Source organism: Oncorhynchus masou, chromosome 21 (genome assembly GCF_036934945.1).
Source record: "Oncorhynchus masou masou isolate Uvic2021 chromosome 21, UVic_Omas_1.1, whole genome shotgun sequence".
NCBI lineage: Eukaryota > Metazoa > Chordata > Actinopteri > Salmoniformes > Salmonidae > Oncorhynchus > Oncorhynchus masou.
Genome location: NC_088232.1, coordinates 42,731,825 through 42,751,008, shown reverse-complemented (window position 1 = coordinate 42,751,008; position 19,184 = coordinate 42,731,825). Strand labels below are relative to the sequence as shown.

At 44.2% G+C, this 19,184-nt stretch overlaps 1 protein-coding gene across 1 annotated transcript in view; it reads left to right on the top strand.

Moving 5' to 3' along the window:
• The window catches only part of LOC135507509 (usherin-like), a 474,271-nt gene that overhangs the window by 52,309 nt on the left and 402,778 nt on the right, over positions 1–19,184 (top strand). The window contains 5 exon segments of the mRNA XM_064927019.1: positions 664–727; positions 1,046–1,147; positions 1,362–1,554; positions 7,445–7,659; positions 11,999–12,220. Of these exon segments, the coding sequence (XP_064783091.1) occupies positions 664–727; positions 1,046–1,147; positions 1,362–1,554; positions 7,445–7,659; positions 11,999–12,220 (796 nt within the window).

The window sequence follows — 19,184 nt, the reverse complement described above, 5'->3', positions numbered from 1 at the left end:
CACTGGTTCCAACTCGCCCAACATGACTAAAAAGTATCTAATAAGTTACCTGTAAACTTGGTCCAAACATTTCAAACAACTTTCCTAATCCAACCTTAGGTATTTTAAAACGAAATAATCCATAAAAGTTAAGACGGAATATAATGTGGAGATAAAATGAAAGTGGAGCGAGTTCCAGGTTGCGCGCCCCAAACAAAAAGTACACTTGGCTACCTCTTCATTTCTCAAAGGAAAAACATCAACCATTTTCTAAAGACTGTTGACATCTAGTGGAAGCCATAGGAACTGCAACCAGGTGCCTCATAAATCTAGTTCCCCATAGAAAACCAATTGAAAACACAGTGATCTCAATTTTTTTTTGTCCTGGATGGTTTGTCCTGCCAAATAAGTTCTGTTATCCTCACAGACATGATTTTAACAGTTTTAGAAAACCCTCCAAAGTTTCTATCTAAATCTACAAATGATATGCATATCCTAGCTTCTGGGCATGAGAAACAGGCAGTTTACTTTGGGCACGCTTTTCATCCGGTCATGAAAACACTGCCCCCTAGCCCGAAGAGGTTAGAGAATAAAGAGAAAGATAAGCTAGTCCACTTGTCACTATGGATCCAGCTGACTGTTGTCAGTACACACCATTGACATCCCTCTCTTCTTTCTCACCAGGGTCAAATCAATTCATGGGCAGGATGCAGGACTTCAGATTTTATCCCAACACACTGACGAACAGGTGAGAGGGAGGGAGGGAAAGAGGGAGAAAAGTAGGGATGTTTCATATGATTCCCTTTTTGATGTGATGTGTATAATATGGCTCAGTTGGTAGAGCATGGCGCTTACACCGCAAGGTTCGTGGGTTTGATTCCTGGGGCCACCCACATGTAAAATGTATTCATGCATGTAAGTAGCTTTGGATAAAAGTATCTGCTTAATGGCTTATATATTAATACAGCAGTTCATAACGTTTTCTTTTGCTGAATTATCTTTTGAGACTGATCCTGACATCATAGTGCATCTGGCTCACAACCTGATCCATTGTCTCCCACTCCAGAGAGATAGTGAAGGTGTATTCAGGCTTCCTGCCCACCCTCCACGCTCAGTCAGAGTGCCGTTGCCCCCCCAGTCACCCCAGAGTACACCCCCTAGTGGAGAGGTACTGTATATTGATGAATTGATTGATTGATATACAGATGTATTAACTATATAAGCTTCTATTTAACCAAGTATGTGAACACAAAACTAATTCTCACTTGCAGCACAACATATATACAAAATACAGCTACAACAACAGCCGCATCACAACTAAATCCACATCACGTCACAGTATCCCTCTAACAACAACAGCAACATAACCCATCTCTGTCTAGGTACTGTATTCCCAACGCGGTGGAGGACACCACTAATAACCGTGTGTTGAGGCTCAACATGGACGCTCACCCTGTCAGCTATATCAATGACCAGGACATGGGTACAGCCTGGGTGTCCAACATACTAACTGGATCTGAGGACTTGGACCAAGGGCTGACCATCACCATAGACCTAGTCAACGGGCAGTATCAGGTAATGTCTGTCTGTCTGTCCATCCGTCTGTGTGTATGAAAATACGTTTTTGTTTCTGTGTCTGTTTGGTTAGAATGGATTTAGCCTGTGGTTGAAGTATGCAGAAATATCTAATAATCAAGATTAAACTGAGTCAGATGACCAAATATCTACATTCTAATCGAGATTAAACGGAGTCAGATTACCAAAGTTGTACATAGTTGTTACAGCTAGAACTGTCAGTATTAGAGCTGTGTTTGAGTGTTAGGTAGAGCTGTGTTTGAGTGTTAGCTAGAGCTGTGTTTGAGTGTTAGGTAGAGCTGTGTTTGAGTGTTAGGTAGAGCTGTGTTTGAGTGTTAGGTAGAGCTGTGTTTGAGTGTTGGGTAGAGCTGTGTTTGAGTGTTGGGTAGAGCTGTGTTTGAGTGTTAGGTAGAGCTGTGTTTGAGTGTTGGGTAGAGCTGTGTTTGAGTGTTGGGTAGAGCTGTGCTTGAGTGTTGGGTAGAGCTGTGTTTGAGTGTTAGGTAGAGCTGTGTTTGAGTGTTGGGTAGAGCTGTGTTTGAGTGTTGGTAGAGCTGTGTTTGAGTGTTGGGTAGAGCTGTGTTTGAGTGTTAGGTAGAGCTGTTTTTGAGTGTTGGGCAGAGCTGTGTTTGTGTGTTAGGTAGAGCTGTTTTTGAGTGTTAGGTAGAGCTGTGTTTGTGTGTTACATAGATCTGTGAGGTTAAGACAGCACAGAAGGCTATCTGTCTCCCTGCACCTGTAGTGTGTGTGTTTGTGAGGTGATCTTCAGACAGAGGAAAGCTGAGACAGAGGCTCCATCTCCCTCTGTGTCAAACACAACAAAACTCTTTACAGAGAGAGAGAGGGACAAGTAGGGGGGTAGTGTGTGTGTGTGTGTGTGTGTGTGTGTGCGTGTGTGCGTGCGTGCGTGCGTGTGTTGGATTTGGGGCTGATCTGTCACGGCTTCGAGCTCAAGTCCCAAGATAAAACACTGCCATTTCCTCTCTGAAGAGTGTGTGTGCTTGCATCTGTGTGCGCTTGCATCTGTGTGTGTGTGCACATGCGTGAGTAAGCATGCATCTGTGTGTGTGCACATGCGTGAGTAAGCATGCATCTATGTGTGCGCTTGCATCTGTGTGTGTGAGAATAAAGCAGTGCAGCTCAGTAGACTCCATGATGTGTGTGTCAGTGTCCCAGTCCAGACTGTTGCTGTGGGTATAGTAGACAACCCAGGGCTGTTTATTCTCTCCCTGTGTGACTGACTGGCACACACACTCACAGCCATGTACCGTACACACACACACATTTGTCTGGGTAGCCATTGGATTAGCTGTTCAGGAGTTTTATGGCTTGGGGGTAGAAGCTGTTTAGGAGCCTCTTGGACCTAGACTTGGTACTCTAGTACCGCTTGCCGTGCGGTAGCAAAGAGTCTATGACTGGGGTGGCTGGAGTATTTGATGATTTTTAGGGCCGTCCTCTGACACCGCCTGGTATAGAGGTCCTGAATGGCAGGAAGCTTGGCCCCAGTGATGTACTGGGCCGTATGCACCACCCTCTGTAGTGCCTTGCTGTGGAGGCCGAGCAGTTGCCATACCAGGCAGTGATGCAACCCGTCAGGATGCTCTCGATGGTGCAGCTATAAAATCTTTTGAGGCCCTGAGGATCCATGCCAAATCTTCTCAGTCTCCTGAGGGAGAATAGGTTTTGTTATATTCTCTCTCTGTGCTTTGGCTCCAACAATATGTATCTCGGCCTTGTCTTGATTTAGCTAGAGGAAGATGTGAGATGTCCAAGTATTTTATTCACTACTATAGTCTAATCATTTATCCGTGGAGCTAAAATCCTCTGGCGACACAGAAATGCAAAGTTGTTTATCATCTGCGTAGCAGTGCAAATCAATGCTATTCTTTCTGATAATGCTGCGAACGGGTAACATATATCAACTGAACAGTACCGGACCCAAAATCAAACCTTGTGGAATGCCACATGTGATATATATTGCCTTTGAGTTATGTTCACCAAGGGTGACACAAAACTCTTGACCAGTTTAATATGTCCAAAACCAATTTAGAACTGGACCGGAGAGGCCAACCCACATCTGCAGTCTGTCCAGAAGGACATCATGGTCAACAGTGTTGAATGCAGTACTTAAATCCAAGAGTACAAGGACAGACATATGTTTGGCATCTGTGTTGGCTCTAAGATCATTTAAGGCGGTCTCTGTTCTGGGCACGAAAACCAGATTGGAATTTTTCCAAAATACAGTTGACACTTACAAAATCATTACGTTTGAAAACCAATTTCTCCAGAATTTTGCTTAAGAATGGAAGGTTGGAAATTGGTTGAAAATTGCTAAGAGCTGAAGAATCTAGATTACTTTTCTTCAGAAGGGGTTTCACCATAGCCGTTTTTAGTGCAGTGGGGAGAATTCCTGTGAACAGGGAGTGATTAACAATAGCTTGCATTTCTTCAGATATGCAATTAAAAACAGTTTTGAAGAAGGTGGTGGGGATAGGATCGAGAAGCCAGGTAGAAGGCTTAAGTTGTGATATCACTTTCCTGAGCGTGTCTGTGTCAGCTAGGGAAAATAAATCCATAGTGCCTTTGCGTGGTAGACTAGGGCACATATCATCAAACTTCTCATCAGGTCTTGCTTGACTGATACCCAGCCTAATGTTGGTCTAATCTTATCTCTGAAATATGCCGCGAACTCATCACATTTATATGTGGAGGAAAGCTCACATAGGTTTGCAGGGGTAGGATTTATCAGGCCATCAATGGTCGAGAAGAGCACTCTGGAATTTTTATTCTGATTAGTAGTGATCAAGTTAGAAAAATGAGCCCGTCTGGCATTTCTAATTGCCTTGTTATATATGCCAAGTTGCTCTCTCAGAATATCATAATGGACCTGCAACTTTGACTTTCTCCACTTCTGCTCTGCCTTTCTGCAATTTATCTTTAATTGATTAGTTTCCTAACTCATCCAAGGGGTTCTCTGTTTGGATGTGGCCTTTTTAATCTTTTCTGGAGCTATGGCATCAAGGGTTGCCCTTAATTTGCTATTAAAGTTATCAACTAGATCATCAAAAGAGGAAGGCAGAATAGGTGGTGGAGTATTGTTCCGACACTCAATAAAATCTGTAGCAACTTCAGAGGTAAGATAGTGTCTTAATAATGCTTTCAGTTCTACCCTGTGCTTTGGGCAACAAGGTAGTAAAAAATACAGAGTGGTGATCAGATAAAGCAACAATCGAGGATATGTCAATAGAAAGCCCCTTGGTAATAACCAGGTCCAGAGTATGGCCATGGTTATGGGTGGGCCCAGTAACATGTTGAATGAAGTCCATAGAGCTCAAAATATTTAATTTAATTTTCTTATTATTATTATTTGTGCAGGGGTCTCCCACTCCTCTTTCTATTCTGGTTAGAGCCATTTTGCGCTGTTCTGTGAAGGGAGTAGTACACAGCGTTGTACGAGATCTACAGTTTCATGTCAATTTCTCGCATGGAATAGCCTTCATTTCTCAGAACAAGAATAGACTGACGAGTTTCAGAAGAAAGTTTGTTGTTTCTGGCCATTTTGAGCCTGTAATCAATCCGACAAATGCTGATGCTCCAGATACTCAACTAGTCTAAAGAAGGACAGTTTTATTGCTTCTTTAATCAGGACAACAGTTGTCAGCTCTGCTAACATAATTGCAAAAGTGTTTTCTAATGATTAATTAGGATTATACACTTGGATTAGCAAACACAACGTGCCATTGGAACACAGGGGTGATGGTTGCTGATAATGGCCCTCTGTACAATTTTGTAGATATTTCATTAAAAAAGCAGCCGTTTCAGCTATAATAGTCATTTACAACATTAACAATGTAACACTGTATTTCTGATCAATTTGATGTTATTTTAATGGATTTTTTTTTGTTTCTTTCAAAAACAAAGACATTTCTAAGTGACCCCAAACTTTTGAACGGTAGTGTACATATAAATACACAGAGCTCAAAAGATTAATAAATTCAATGGCCTTGGAGTCAGTCTCTTTGTCAACATGAGTATTACAATAGCCCAACACTAGCCAGAAGCTAGCCAGTTTACCTGCTAACATTAGTATTCAGCTAACCACGGTTGGTGGTCATCAGCTACTCTTTAGCTCAAAAAGCTATCGCCAGTTTTGTACAACGCGACTCAGACCAGAGCATACTGGACCTATTTTCTCTCCATATCCCCGGATTTCTACCGCAAGCTTTGGACATTTACACCTGGATCTTGCAGCTAGCAAGCAGCAATCCCTGTTGTTAGGGTGAATCCGTCTCATTTAAAAAGTGCAAATCAAAGTTGTCACAAAAAGAGACATTCCTGTTGTTGCAAAGTTTTTTCAGGCACTGGTTCAGGGCAAAGAGTCGTCTGGAACATTCCGAACCCCTTTGGTTGCACGGGAGAGTGCCAGAGATAATGATTTTCTTCCCCTGGCTAGCGTGGGTGTTACATTTTTTTTGTAGTCCTCCGTCAGTTCTTCAGATTGCCTAAAACGAAGTACGTTAAAACTTACTTGAGTGATGATGGTGTCAATATTGGAGTAGTTGACCAGAACCGTGGGCAGGAGGGAGTTGATGTCATGGACACGGACTCCTGGGTGACAGTGGACCTTGGTATGTCCACAGATCGTAGGCAGGCCAAATATCTCACCATCAAGCTGCCCACAATGATGGTGTTCTTGATGGAATTAGACGGGGGAGGGTGCCACTGGGCGGCCGCTGGCTGTTGGTATACACCCAGGATCTGTGCTGCCTCCAAGGGCTCAAGCAGGGTGAGCCTGTTTGACTGCTGGATGGAATCTTCTCGGATAGATGAAGGGGGGCCAGTCTCCCACATGGGCCGCAGAGTTCAGCTTAAAATCTGTCCGTTGGATTGGGACAGATCAACTTCGCCCGACTCATTGACAGCTTTGTTATAGGAGGCATTTGAAACTGAGATTGGGTTTGCCTGGATTACAGCAAGGTTGGTGCACCTAGAAAGCAGGTTTTCCTTTTCTCGCAGTCGAGCTAGCAGCCGGAGGATCTCTTCCCTAAACGGCTTGATGGTGGGGCTTTTTTCATTGAGATAATCGACAGATATCATATCCAAGGCTAATTGTATTTCATTGCAGTTCATGTGATTGAGAACTATTCAAAAGTAATCAAATCAAATGTTATTGGTCAAGTACACTTTTAGCAGATGTTATTGCGGGTGTAGCGATATGCTTGTGTTTCTAGCTCCAACAGTGCAGTAATATCTAACAAGTAATATCTAACAATTTCACAACAATACACACAATGCAATCAATACACACAAATCTAAAGTAAGGAATGGAATTAAGTATATGTAGACTAAAATACAGTAGAATAGAATAGAATACAGTATATACATATGAGATGAGTAATGCAAAATATGTAAACATTATTAAAGTGACTAGTGTTCCATCATTAAAGTGGCCAGTCATTTCAAGTCTATGTATTTAGGGCAGCAGCCTCTAAAGTGCTAGTGAAGTATCAGAATGCCTTGCGACAGGAAATGAGAACAAGAATTTGTTTAAAAAAATGATTAGCCATGTTGTGCGCTGGCTAGCTACCTACCTTTCTTAAATGATTAAATTCACTAGAATAACCTTTCGTCTCATAACTGATGTTTGAGTCATAACATTGAAACATTGTTCATCTATAATGAATAAGTCAATGGATATTCACAGGTAGCAACATGGCGTCCGGCTCTAAAGTTGGCCCAACTATTATTCTATTTCCATAGTTTATTTCCTGGTCTATGACTCTCTCTGCAACTAACAAGACCAGCAAGAACCCTATAATGTTGTCCTTATTCAGCCTTAGAACGACTGTGTGGATGTGTGTCATTAATGGCTGTGTGTCGTGTCTGTTTGTAGGTGTTCTATGTGATCCTGCAGTTGGTCAGTCCCCAGCCAGAGACCTTGCACATCCAGAGGAGATGCAGTAACAGCAGCAGCAGCAGTAACAGTAGCAGTGTAGAAACAGAATGGCTAGACTGGCAATACATGGCCAGAGACTGCAGCCTGTTTGGTCTGCAGAACAATGGACCCCTGCTCAGACCAGACTCTGTCAATTGTCTACAGTTCCCCGGGTAAGGAGCCGCTCAACACAAAGCCCACACTTCTTTATCTTTATCAGAGATGGTCATTACTGAGGGTTTATCAGAGATATCCATTACTGAGGGTTTATCAGAGATAGTCATTACTGAGGGTTTATCAGAGATAGCCGTTACTGAGGGTTTATCAGAGATAGTCATTACTGAGGGTTTATCAGAGATAGCCGTTACTGAGGGTTTATCAGAGATAGTCATTACTGAGGGTTTATCAGAGATAGTCATTACTGAGGGTTTATCAGAGATAGCCGTTACTGAGGGTTTATCAGAGATAGTCATTACTGAGGGTTTATCAGAGATAGTCATTACTGAGGGTTTATCAGAGATATCCATTATTGAGGGTTTATCAGAGATAGCCGTTACTGAGGGTTTATCAGAGATGGTCATTACTGAGGGTTTATCAGAGATATCCATTACTGAGGGTTTATCAGAGATAGCCGTTACTGAGGGTTTATCAGAGATATCCATTACTGAGGGTTTATCAGAGATAGCCGTTACTGAGGGTTTATCAGAGATGGTCATTACTGAGGGTTTATCAGAGATATCCATTATTGAGGGTTTATCAGAGATATCCATTACTGAGGGTTTATCAGAGATGGTCATTACTGAGGGTTTATCAGAGATGGTCATTACTGAGGGTTTATCAGAGATGGTCATTACTGAGGGTTTATCAGAGATGGTCATTACTGAGGGTTTATCAGAGATATCCATTACTGAGTGTTTATCAGAGATAGTCATTACTGAGGGTTTATCAGAGATATCCATTACTGAGGGTTTATCAGATAGCCGTTACTGAGGGTTTATCAGAGATGGTCATTACTGAGGGTTTATCAGAGATGGTCATTACTGAGGGTTTATCAGAGATGGTCATTACTGAGGGTTTATCAGAGATATCCATTACTGAGTGTATCAGAGATAGTCATTACTGAGGGTTTATTAGAGATATCCATTACTGAGGGTTTATCAGAGATATCCATTACTGAGGGTTTATCAGAGATAGCTGTTACTGAGGGTTTATCAGAGATAGCCGTTACTGAGGGTTTATCAGAGATGGTCGTTACTGAGGGTTTATCAGATATATCCATTACTGAGGGTTTATCAGAGATATCCATTACTGAGTGTTTATCAGAGATAGTGATTACTGAGGGTTTATCAGAGCTAGATTACTGAGGGTTTATCAGAGATATCCATTACTGAGGGTTTATCAGAGATATCCATTACTGAGGGTTTATCAGAGATGGTCATTATTGAGGGTTTATCAGAGATGGTCATTACTGAGTGTTTATCAGAGATTGTCATTACTGAAGGTTTACCAGAGATATCCATTACTGAGGGTTTATCAGAGATAGTCATTACTGAAGGTTTACCAGAGATATCCATTACTGAGGGTTTATCAGAGATAGTCATTACTGAGGATTTATCAGAGATAGTCCTTACTGAGGGTTTATCAGAGATAGTCATTACTGAGGGTTTATCAGAGATTTCCAGTAATGAGTGTTATCAGAGATTGATCACTAAGGGTTTATCAGAGATTGTCATTACTGAGGGTTTATCAGAGATATCCGTTACTGAGGGTTTACCAGAGATCGATTACTGAGGGTTCATCCGAGATAGTCATTACTGAGGGTTGATCAGCGATAGTCATTACTGAGGGTTTATCAGCGATAGTCATTACTGAGGGTTTATCAGAGATTTCCAGTAATGAGTGTTTATCAGAGATTGATCACTAAGGGTTTATCAGAGATATTCATTACTGAGGGTTTTTCAGAGATATCCGTTACTGAGGGTTTACCAGAGATCGATTACTGAGGGTTTATCCGAGATAGTCATTACTGAGGGTTTATCAGCGATAGTCATTACTGAGGGTTTATCAGAGATATCCTTTACTGAGGGTTTATCAGGGATCGATTACTAAGGGTTTACCAGAGATCGATTACTGAGGGTTTATCAGAGATATCCACTACTGAGGGTTTATCAGAGATCGATTACTGAGGGTTTACCAGAGATCGTCATTACTAACGTTTTATCAGAGATATCCTTTAGTGAGGGTTTATCAGAGATCGATTACTGAGGGTTTACCAGAGATCGATTACTGAGGGTTTATCAGAGATCGATTACTGAGGGTTTATCAGAGATATCCATTACTGAGGGTTTATCAGAGATATCCATTACTGAGGGTTTTTCAGAGATAGCTTTGAGGGCTTTGAAAGCCTTTGGTCTCTGCATCACACTTTTTGTGTGTGCGAGTGTGTGTGTCTAGAGGGGGTCTTCAGGTGATTGTGTTTAGAGCAGATGCTTAGCACCAAGTGGCTCAATATTTAAACACTCAAAACAGGGGGACATGTGCACCTAGGTGACAGAAGGGAAGAGAGACTGGGTAAGCTAGGTGACAGAAGGGAAGAGAGACTGGATAAGCTAGGTGACAGCAGAAGGGAAGAGAGACTGGATAAGCTAGGTGACAGAAGGGAAGAGAGACTGGATAAGCTAGGTGACAGAAGGGAATAGAGACTGGGTAAGCTTGGTGACAGGAGGGAAGAGAGACTGGATAAGCTTGGTAACAGAAGGGAAGAGAGACTGGATAAGCTTGATAACAGAAGGGAAGAGAGACTGGATAAGCTAGGTGACAGAAGGGAAGAGAGACTGGATAAGCTAGGTGACAGAAGGGATGAGAGACTGGATAAGCTAGGTGACAGAAGGGAAGAGAGACTGGATAAGCTAGGTGACAGAAGGGAAGAGAGACTGGATAAGCTAGGTAACAGAAGGGAAGAGAGACTGGATAAGCTAGGTAACAGAAGGGATGAGAGACTGGATAAGCTAGGTGACAGAAGGGAAGAGAGACTGGATAAGCTAGGTGACAGAAGGGAAGAGAGACTGGATAAGCTAGGTGACAGAAGGGAAGAGAGACTGGGTAATCTAGGTGACAGAAGGGAAGAGAGACTGGATAAGCTAGGTGACAGAAGGGAAGAGAGACTGGATAGGCTAGGTGACAGAAGGGAAGAGAGACTGGATAAGCTTGGTGACAGGAGGGAAGAGAGACTGGGTAAGCTTGGTGACAGGAGGAAAGAGAGACTGGATAAGCTTGGTGACAGAAGGGAAGAGAGACTGGATAAGCTTGGTGACAGGAGGGAAGAGAGACTGGGTAAGCTAGGTGACAGAAGGGAAGAGAGACTGGATAAGCTAGGTGACAGAAGGGAAGAGAGACTGGATAAGCTAGGTGACAGAAGGGAAGAGAGACTGGATAAGCTAGGTGACAGAAGGGAAGAGAGACTGGATAAGCTTGGTGACAGGAGGGAAGAGAGACTGGGTAAGCTTTGTGACAGGAGGGAAGAGAGACTGGATAAGCTTGGTGACAGAAGGGAAGAGAGACTGGATAAGCTTGGTGACAGGAGGGAAGAGAGACTGGGTAAGCTAGGTGACAGAAGGGAAGAGAGACTGGATAAGCTAGGTGACAGAAGGGAAGAGAGACTGGATAAGCTAGGTGACAGAAGGGAAGAGAGACTGGATAAGCTAGGTGACAGAAGGGAAGAGAGACTGGATAAGCTTGGTGACAGGAGGGAAGAGAGACTGGGTAAGCTTTGTGACAGGAGGGAAGAGAGACTGGATAAGCTTGGTGACAGAAGGGAAGAGAGACTGGATAAGCTTGGTGACAGGGGGAAGAGAGACTGGGTAAGCTAGGTGACAGAAGGGAAGAGAGACTGGATAAGCTAGGTGACAGAAGGGAAGAGAGACTGGATAAGCTAGGTGACAGAAGGGAAGAGAGACTGGATAAGCTAGGTGACAGAAGGGAAGAGAGACTGGGTAAGCCAGGTAACAGAAGGGAAGAGAGACTGGATAAGCTAGGTAACAGAAGGGAAGAGAGACTGGATAAGCTAGGTGACAGAAGGGAAGAGAGACTGGATAAGCTTGGTGACAGAAGGGAAGAGAGACTGGATAAGCTAGGTGACAGAAGGGAAGAGAGACTGGGTAAGCTTGGTGACAGAAGGGAAGAGAGACTGGGTAAGCTAGGTGACAGAAGGGAAGAGAGACTGGATAAGCTAAAGCATCAACTGAAATATGTGATTGAGTAAAGTAATGTGAATGTGTAATGTGTAATGCTGGTTAATGAGTTATAATGAGTAATGGACAGTCACTACTATTATGGGACTTTTAGAAATGGTTTTATTCTGTGTTGTTACATTATTCAACCCAAATAATCAGAACCAAAATCGAAAACTTGATTAGTTTTTAATAATCGAACCAAAACGACGTTCAAAAGCAACAATCTCTCAAACACAAACACAAACACACACTGTTGTTGACTTTGTCCTCTATGTTTCAGTGATGTCCCATACTCCCAAGGTAACATCACCTTCAGTATGTTGACTCCAGAGCCCAACCTGCGTCCAGGCTACAACGACTTCTATAACACCCCTGCCCTGCAGCAGATGGTTCAGGCCACCCGGGTCAGGATCCACCTGAGTGGACAGTACCACACGCAAAATACAGGGGTGCCCCAACGCCACCGCTACTACGGTGTCAATGAGATCACCATCAGTGGAAGGTGAGAGACATAGAGACTATTTAAGCTTGTTATGAACTGGTATGCAGTTATAATCATTGATTTATATTGGTGGGGTCAGGTCTGGTCAGGTTTTCACAAAGCGTTTCAGAGTAGGAGTGCTGATACAGGCCCGGGGCTTTGGAGATATACACACCTGGTGGACATGTTTAGTATTTCAATCACAGAAATAAAGCTACATTAAAACCATGAGAGTGAAACAAAGAGAGCGAATGTCTAATGGAAATACAGTCACTAAGGCCCAAGGTCACAGTCACAAGTTAACAGTGGTCCTGACACATCATCTACACAGGCTGTTATTAGGAACTTTATTCACGTTGCCACAATTCTTCAATAATTCCACCATCACACAGTTGATGATTGAAGGGACAGCCTTTCTCTGATAAGGGTGTTTGTGTGTGTGTGTGTGTGTGTGTGTGTGTGTGTGTGTGTGTGTGTGTGTGTGTGTGTGTGTGTGTGTGTGTGTGTGTGTGTGTGTGTGTGTGTGTGTGTGTGTGTGTGTGCGCACGCATGTGTGTGCGCACGTGTATGTGTGTGTGTGCCAGTGTGTGTGTTTGCATGATGTCCCCTGATCAGAAAACGACCAGACTGCCATGACAGTTTCATGTGGCCGTCTCTGGCAGGGCTAGAGGTCAGGGGTTGAAGCTAAGGACCCCTGGCTTCCTGTCCCTTCAGATGCCTCTGTCATATTAGTGTGTTATTAACCACTCTGAATGAGGCAACATTAGCACAGGTCATGTCCACACACACAGACACACACACCCTGTATGCCTAGTGTGAGTTAGACCAGTGGTTCCCAACCAGGGATACTAGGACCCCTGAGGGTACTTGCCCTATCCAAGACTCATGAGACCGTAGGCTTACTGGTAAAATGCAAATGAGGGTTACTTCAGGGCAAAATTCAGTTGGTGGTACAGGAACTGAAAAAGGTTTGGAACCACTGAGATAGACAGCAGTGCATTGTCGGCTGTCAGGGAAACTTAATTCAGGCGTCTAATGTATTCGGGCCACTACAAGCACTCAATCTGTGTTGCGCTTTTCTTTTCTCTCCTCTTCTCTTTAGCCAGGCTTTAGTGTTTCCTGTCTCTCCAGAGGCACAGTCATCTTGTTATAGTCCTCCTGTATACATCTCGTCATTAAACACCCTCCACTCTTATGACTAATTAATGACTAATTATGTCATTATAAAGAAGACAGTAATGTCAGTCTCCTCCCTCCTCTCTCTTTCCCTCTCTGTCTCTCACTCCCTCTCTTCTCTCTCTATCTCTCCCTCTCTATCTGAGTGGAATAAGCTTCTGTAATTAAGGGCAGGTTACAGTGAAGAGGGAAGGAGAATTATACACGCTCAAATCTCATCATTGCTAATTTCTTCAGAGGCATCCCAACCCACACCCTCCTCCCACTTCTATCGCTCTCTCTCTGTCTCTCTCTCTCTCTCTCTCTCTCTGTCTCTCTCTCTCTCTCTCTGTCTCTCTCTCTTTCTCTCTCTCTTTCTGTGTCTCTCTTTGTCTCTCTCTCTCTCTCTCTCTCTGTCTCTCTCTCTTTCTGTGTCTCTCTTTGTCTCTCTCTCTCTCTCTCTCTGTCTCTCTCTCTTTCTGTGTCTCTCTTTGTCTCTCTCTCTCTCTCTCTCTCAATTTCTCAAATAATGTAACAAAAAAAATAGGAACTCAGTCAGAGTTAGAGTTACACGGAACCCAACCCGGTTCTGCGCCTTCGTACGCGATCGTTTATGAATGTGTATTGTCCCTCCACACCAAACGCAATCACTACACGCAGGTTAAAATATCAAAACAAACTCCGAACCAATTATATTAATTTGGGGACAGGTCGAAAAGCTATAACATTTATGGCAATTTAGCTAGTTAGCTTGCACTTGCTAGCTAATTTGTCCTATTTAGCTAGCTTGCTGTTGCTTGCTAATTTATCCTGGGATATAAACAGTGAGTTGTTATTTTACCTAAAATGCACAAGGTCCTCTACTCCGCCAATTAATCCACACATAAAACGGTCAACCGAATCGTTTCTAGTCGTCTCTCCTCCTTCCAGGCCTTTTCTTCTCTTGACTTTATATTGCGATTGGCAACTTTCATAAATTAGGTGCATTACCGCCACCGACCTCGTTCGTCTTTTAGTCACCCCCGTGGGTATAACCAATGAGAAGATGGCACGTGGGTACCTGCTTCTATAAACCAATGAGGAGATGGGAGAGGTAGGACTTGCAGCGCAATATGCGTCACAAATAGAACTGACTTCTATTTTAGCCCTTGGCAACGCAGACACTCGTTGGTGCGCACAAGCAGTGTGGGTGCAATAATTGAATAATATAGATTTCTAAATGTATTTTGCAATGCTTGCGCACGAGACGCGAGCGGTGTAGTCAGTAGAATACGCAAGTGCAATTTACATGTTTTTATTTTGTTGTCAGTCACTGACAGTCACTCAATTAGCCCATGTCAGGTAAAACAAATGTAGATTGATAAGTTAGTCTAGCAGCCAGCTATCTAAACTTGTAGTAATCATAGGCCCCCATTGATTTGGTTAGATACTCTCGCTCAGATATCATATTAAAAACATTTCTCTCCACTTAATGTCAAAATGTGTAGAATTGCAGGAAATTTCCTCTAAAACATATATTTTTGTGGCACCCACCCCCATCAAAACTGGCCATCCCTGGTTTAGGAGAATGGCATTTCAGACCCTACTGTACTGTAGTTAGCCCTCCTCCCTGGTTTAGGAGAATGGCATTTCAGACCCTACTGTACTGTAGTTGGCCCTCCTCCCTGGTTTAGGAGAATGAGATTTCAGACCCTACTGTACTATAGTTGGCCCCCTCCCTGGTTTAGGAGAATGGGATTTCAGACCCTACTGTACTATAGTTGGCCCCCTCCCTGGTTTAGGAGAATGGGATTTCAGACCCTACTGTACTGTAGTTGGCCCTCCTCCCTGGTTTAGGAGAATGGGATTTCAGACCCTACTGTACTATAGTTGGCCCTCCTCCCTGGTTTAGGAGAATGGGATTTCAGACCCTACTGTACTATAGTTGGCCCCCTCCCTGGTTTAGGAGAATGGGATTTCAGACCCTACTGTACTGTAGTTGGCCCTCCTCCCTGGTTTAGGAGAATGGGATTTCAGACCCTACTGTACTATAGTTGGCCCTCCTCCCTGGTTTAGGAGAATGGGATTTCAGACCCTACTGTACTATAGTTGGCCCTCCTCCCTGGTTTAGGAGAATGGGATTTCAGACCCTACTGTACTGTAGTTGGCCCTCCTCCCTGGTTTAGGAGAATAGGATTTCAGACCCTACTGTACTATAGTTGGCCCTCCTCCCTGGTTTAGGATAATGGGATTTCAGACCCTACTGTACTGTAGTTGGCCCTCCTCCCTGGTTTAGGAGAATGAGATTTCAGACCCTACTGTACTATAGTTGGCCCCCTCCCTGGTTTAGGAGAATGGGATTTCAGACCCTACTGTACTATAGTTGGCCCCCTCCCTGGTTTAGGAGAATGGGATTTCAGACCCTACTGTACTATAGTTGGCCCTCCTCCCTGGTTTAAGAGAATGGGATCTCAGACCCTACTGTACTATAGTTGGCCCCCTCCCTGGTTTAGGAGAATGGGATTTCAGACCCTACTGTACTGTAGTTGGCCCTCCTCCCTGGTTTAGGAGAATGGGATTTCAGACCCTACTGTACTATAGTTGGCCCTCCTCCCTGGTTTAGGAGAATGGGATTTCAGACCCTACTGTACTGTAGTTGGCCCTCCTCCCTGGTTTAGGAGAATGGGATTTCAAACCCTACTGTACTATAGTTGGCTCCCTCCCTGGTTTAGGAGAATGGGATTTCAGACCCTACTGTACTGTAGTTGGCCCTCCTCCCTGGTTTAGGAGAATGGGATTTCAGACCCTACTGTACTGTAGTTGGCCCTCCTCCCTGGTTTAGGAGAATGAGATTTCAGACCCTACTGTACTATAGTTGGCCCTCCTCCCTGGTTTAGGAGAATGAGATTTCAGACCCTACTGTACTGTAGTTGGCCCTCCTCCCTGGTTTAGGAGAATGAGATTTCAGACCCTACTGTACTATAGTTGGCCCCCTCCCTGGTTTAGGATAATGGGATTTCAGACCCTACTGTACTGCAGTTGGCCCTCCTCCCTGGTTTAGGAGAATGAGATTTCAGACCCTACTGTACTATAGTTGGCCCTCCTCCCTGGTTTAGGATAATGGGATTTCAGACCCTACTGTACTATAGTTGGCTCCCTCCCTGGTTTAGGAGAATGGGATTTCAGACCCTACTGTACTGTAGTTGGCCCTCCTCCCTGGTTTAGGAGAATGGGATTTCAGACCCTACTGTACTGTAGTTGGCCCTCCTCCCTGGTTTAGGATAATGGGATTTCAGACCCTACTGTACTATAGTTGGCTCCCTCGCAGGTTTAGGAGAATGGGATTTCAGACCCTACTGTACTGTAGTTGGCCCTCCTCCCTGGTTTAGGATAATGGGATTTCAGACCCTACTGTACTGTAGTTGGCTCCCTCGCAGGTTTAGGAGAATGGGATTTCAGACCCTACTGTACTGTAGTTGGCCCTCCTCCCTGGTTTAGGAGAATGGGATTTCAGACCCTACTGTACTATAGTTGGCCCTCCCTGGTTTAGGATAACTGTACTGTAGTCCCTCCTGGTTTAGGATAATGGGATTTCAGACCCTACTGTACTATAGTTGGCTCCCTCCCTGGTTTAGGAGAATGGGATTTCAGACCCTACTGTACTATAGTTGGCTCCCTCGCAGGTTTAGGAGAATGGGATTTCAGACCCTACTGTACTGTAGTTGGCCCTCCTCCCTGGTTTAGGATAATGGGATTTCAGACCCTACTGTACTATAGTTGGCTCCCTCCCTGGTTTAGGATAATGGGATTTCAGACCCTACTGTACTGTAGTTGGCCCTCCTCCCTGGTTTAGGAGAATGGGATTTCAGACCCTACTGTACTATAGTTGGCTCCCTCCCTGGTTTAGGAGAATGGGATTTCAGACCCTACTGTACTGTAGTTGGCCCTCCTCCCTGGTTTAGGAGAATGAGATTTCAGACCCTACTGTACTGTAGTTGGCTCCCTCGCAGGTTTAGGAGAATGGGATTTCAGACCCTACTGTACTGTAGTTGGCCCTCCTCCCTGGTTTAGGAGAATGAGATTTCAGACCCTACTGTACTGTAGTTGGCTCCCTCGCAGGTTTAGGATAATGGGATTTCAGACCCTACTGTACTGTAGTTGGCTCCCTCGCAGGTTTAGGAGAATGGGATTTCAGACCCTACTGTACTGTAGTTGGCCCTCCTCGCAGGTTTAGGATAATGGGATTTCAGACCCTACTGTACTATAGTTGGCTCCCTCCCTGGTTTAGGATAATGGGATTTCAGACCCTACTGTACTATAGTTGGCTCCCTCCCTGGTTTAGGAGAATGGGATTTCAGACCCTACTGTACTGTAGTTGGCCCTCCTCCCTGGTTTAGGAGAATGGGATTTCAGACCCTACTGTACTGCAGTTGGCCCTCCTCCCTGGTTTAGGAAAATGAGATTTCAGACCCTTCTGTACTATAGTTGGCCCCCTCCCTGGTTTAGGAGAATGAGATTTCAGACCCTACTGTCCTGTAGTTGGCCCTCCTCCCTGGTTTAGGAGAATGAGATTTCAGACCCTACTGTACTGCAGTTGGCCCTCCTCCCTGGTTTAGGAGAATGAGATTTCAGACCCTACTGTACTGTAGTTGGCCCCCTCCCTGGTTTAGGAGAATGAGATTTCAGACCCTACTGTCCTGTAGTTGGCCCTCCTCCCTGGTTTAGGAGAATGAGATTTCAGACCCTACTGTACTGCAGTTGGCCCTCCTCCCTGGTTTAGGAGAATGGGATTTCAGACCCTACTGTACTATAGTTGGCCCTCCTCCCTGGTTTAGGAGAATGAGATTTCAGACCCTACTGTACTGTAGTTGGCCCTCCTCCCTGGTTTAGGAGAATGGGATTTCAGACCCTACTGTACTGTAGTTGGCCCTCCTCCCAGGTTTAGGAGAATGAGATTTCAGACCCTACTGTACTATAGTTGGCCCTCCTCCCTGGTTTAGGAGAATGAGATTTCAGACCCTACTGTACTGTAGTTGGCCCTCCTCCCTGGTTTAGGAGAATGAGATTTCAGACCCTACTGTCCTGTAGTTGGCCCTCCTCCCTGGTTTAGGAGAATGAGATTTCAGACCCTACTGTACTGTAGTTGGCCCTCCTCCCTGGTTTAGGAGAATGAGATTTCAGACCCTACTGTACTATAGTTGGCCCTCCTCCCTGGTTTAGCTGTGTGGAGTTTCTGTGTGCAACAATGCATGTTAACATGTTTAAGGTTGCAGAATTCTTTTATCTTTCCCAGAATTCCCAGGTTTTCCAGAAACTCCAGTGTTACCAGCCCACGGATATTGTTGCACTCACTTTTTCTAGGGGTTCTAGGCCTAGTTTCATGGTCTGTAACCTAAATGAATGTGTGCATTTTGTGAGAAATGAGCTATTGAGGACCGTGTTCGATGCACATGTGCCCAGGAGATAGCAACTTACCAAGTTCAGAACCAGCTCCGTCATTATCAATTGGTCGGCCAGTCCAAAATGGCGATGAAAACAAATATATACAAAAAGGAAAACTACAAACAGGCCTCAACTAAAGGTTAACAATCAAAAGAAAGGCCTTACGAACCAGCAGCCTCACGGCTTGCAACACCTTTTGGTAACATGATACCTCGCCAGTCCATGCATTTCCAGACTCCCAAATAGCAATGTCCACAAGGGGGTGATAGCAGAGATGCTTCTGTTGTTGTCTTCCAATTTTAGGTAGGCAAAGAAGAATCACGTTGAAAACATCACCACTGTGAGCAAATTTGAAAGAAAACCAACTGCATATTTAAATAATAGCTAGGCCTACATGTAATGAAAGTTT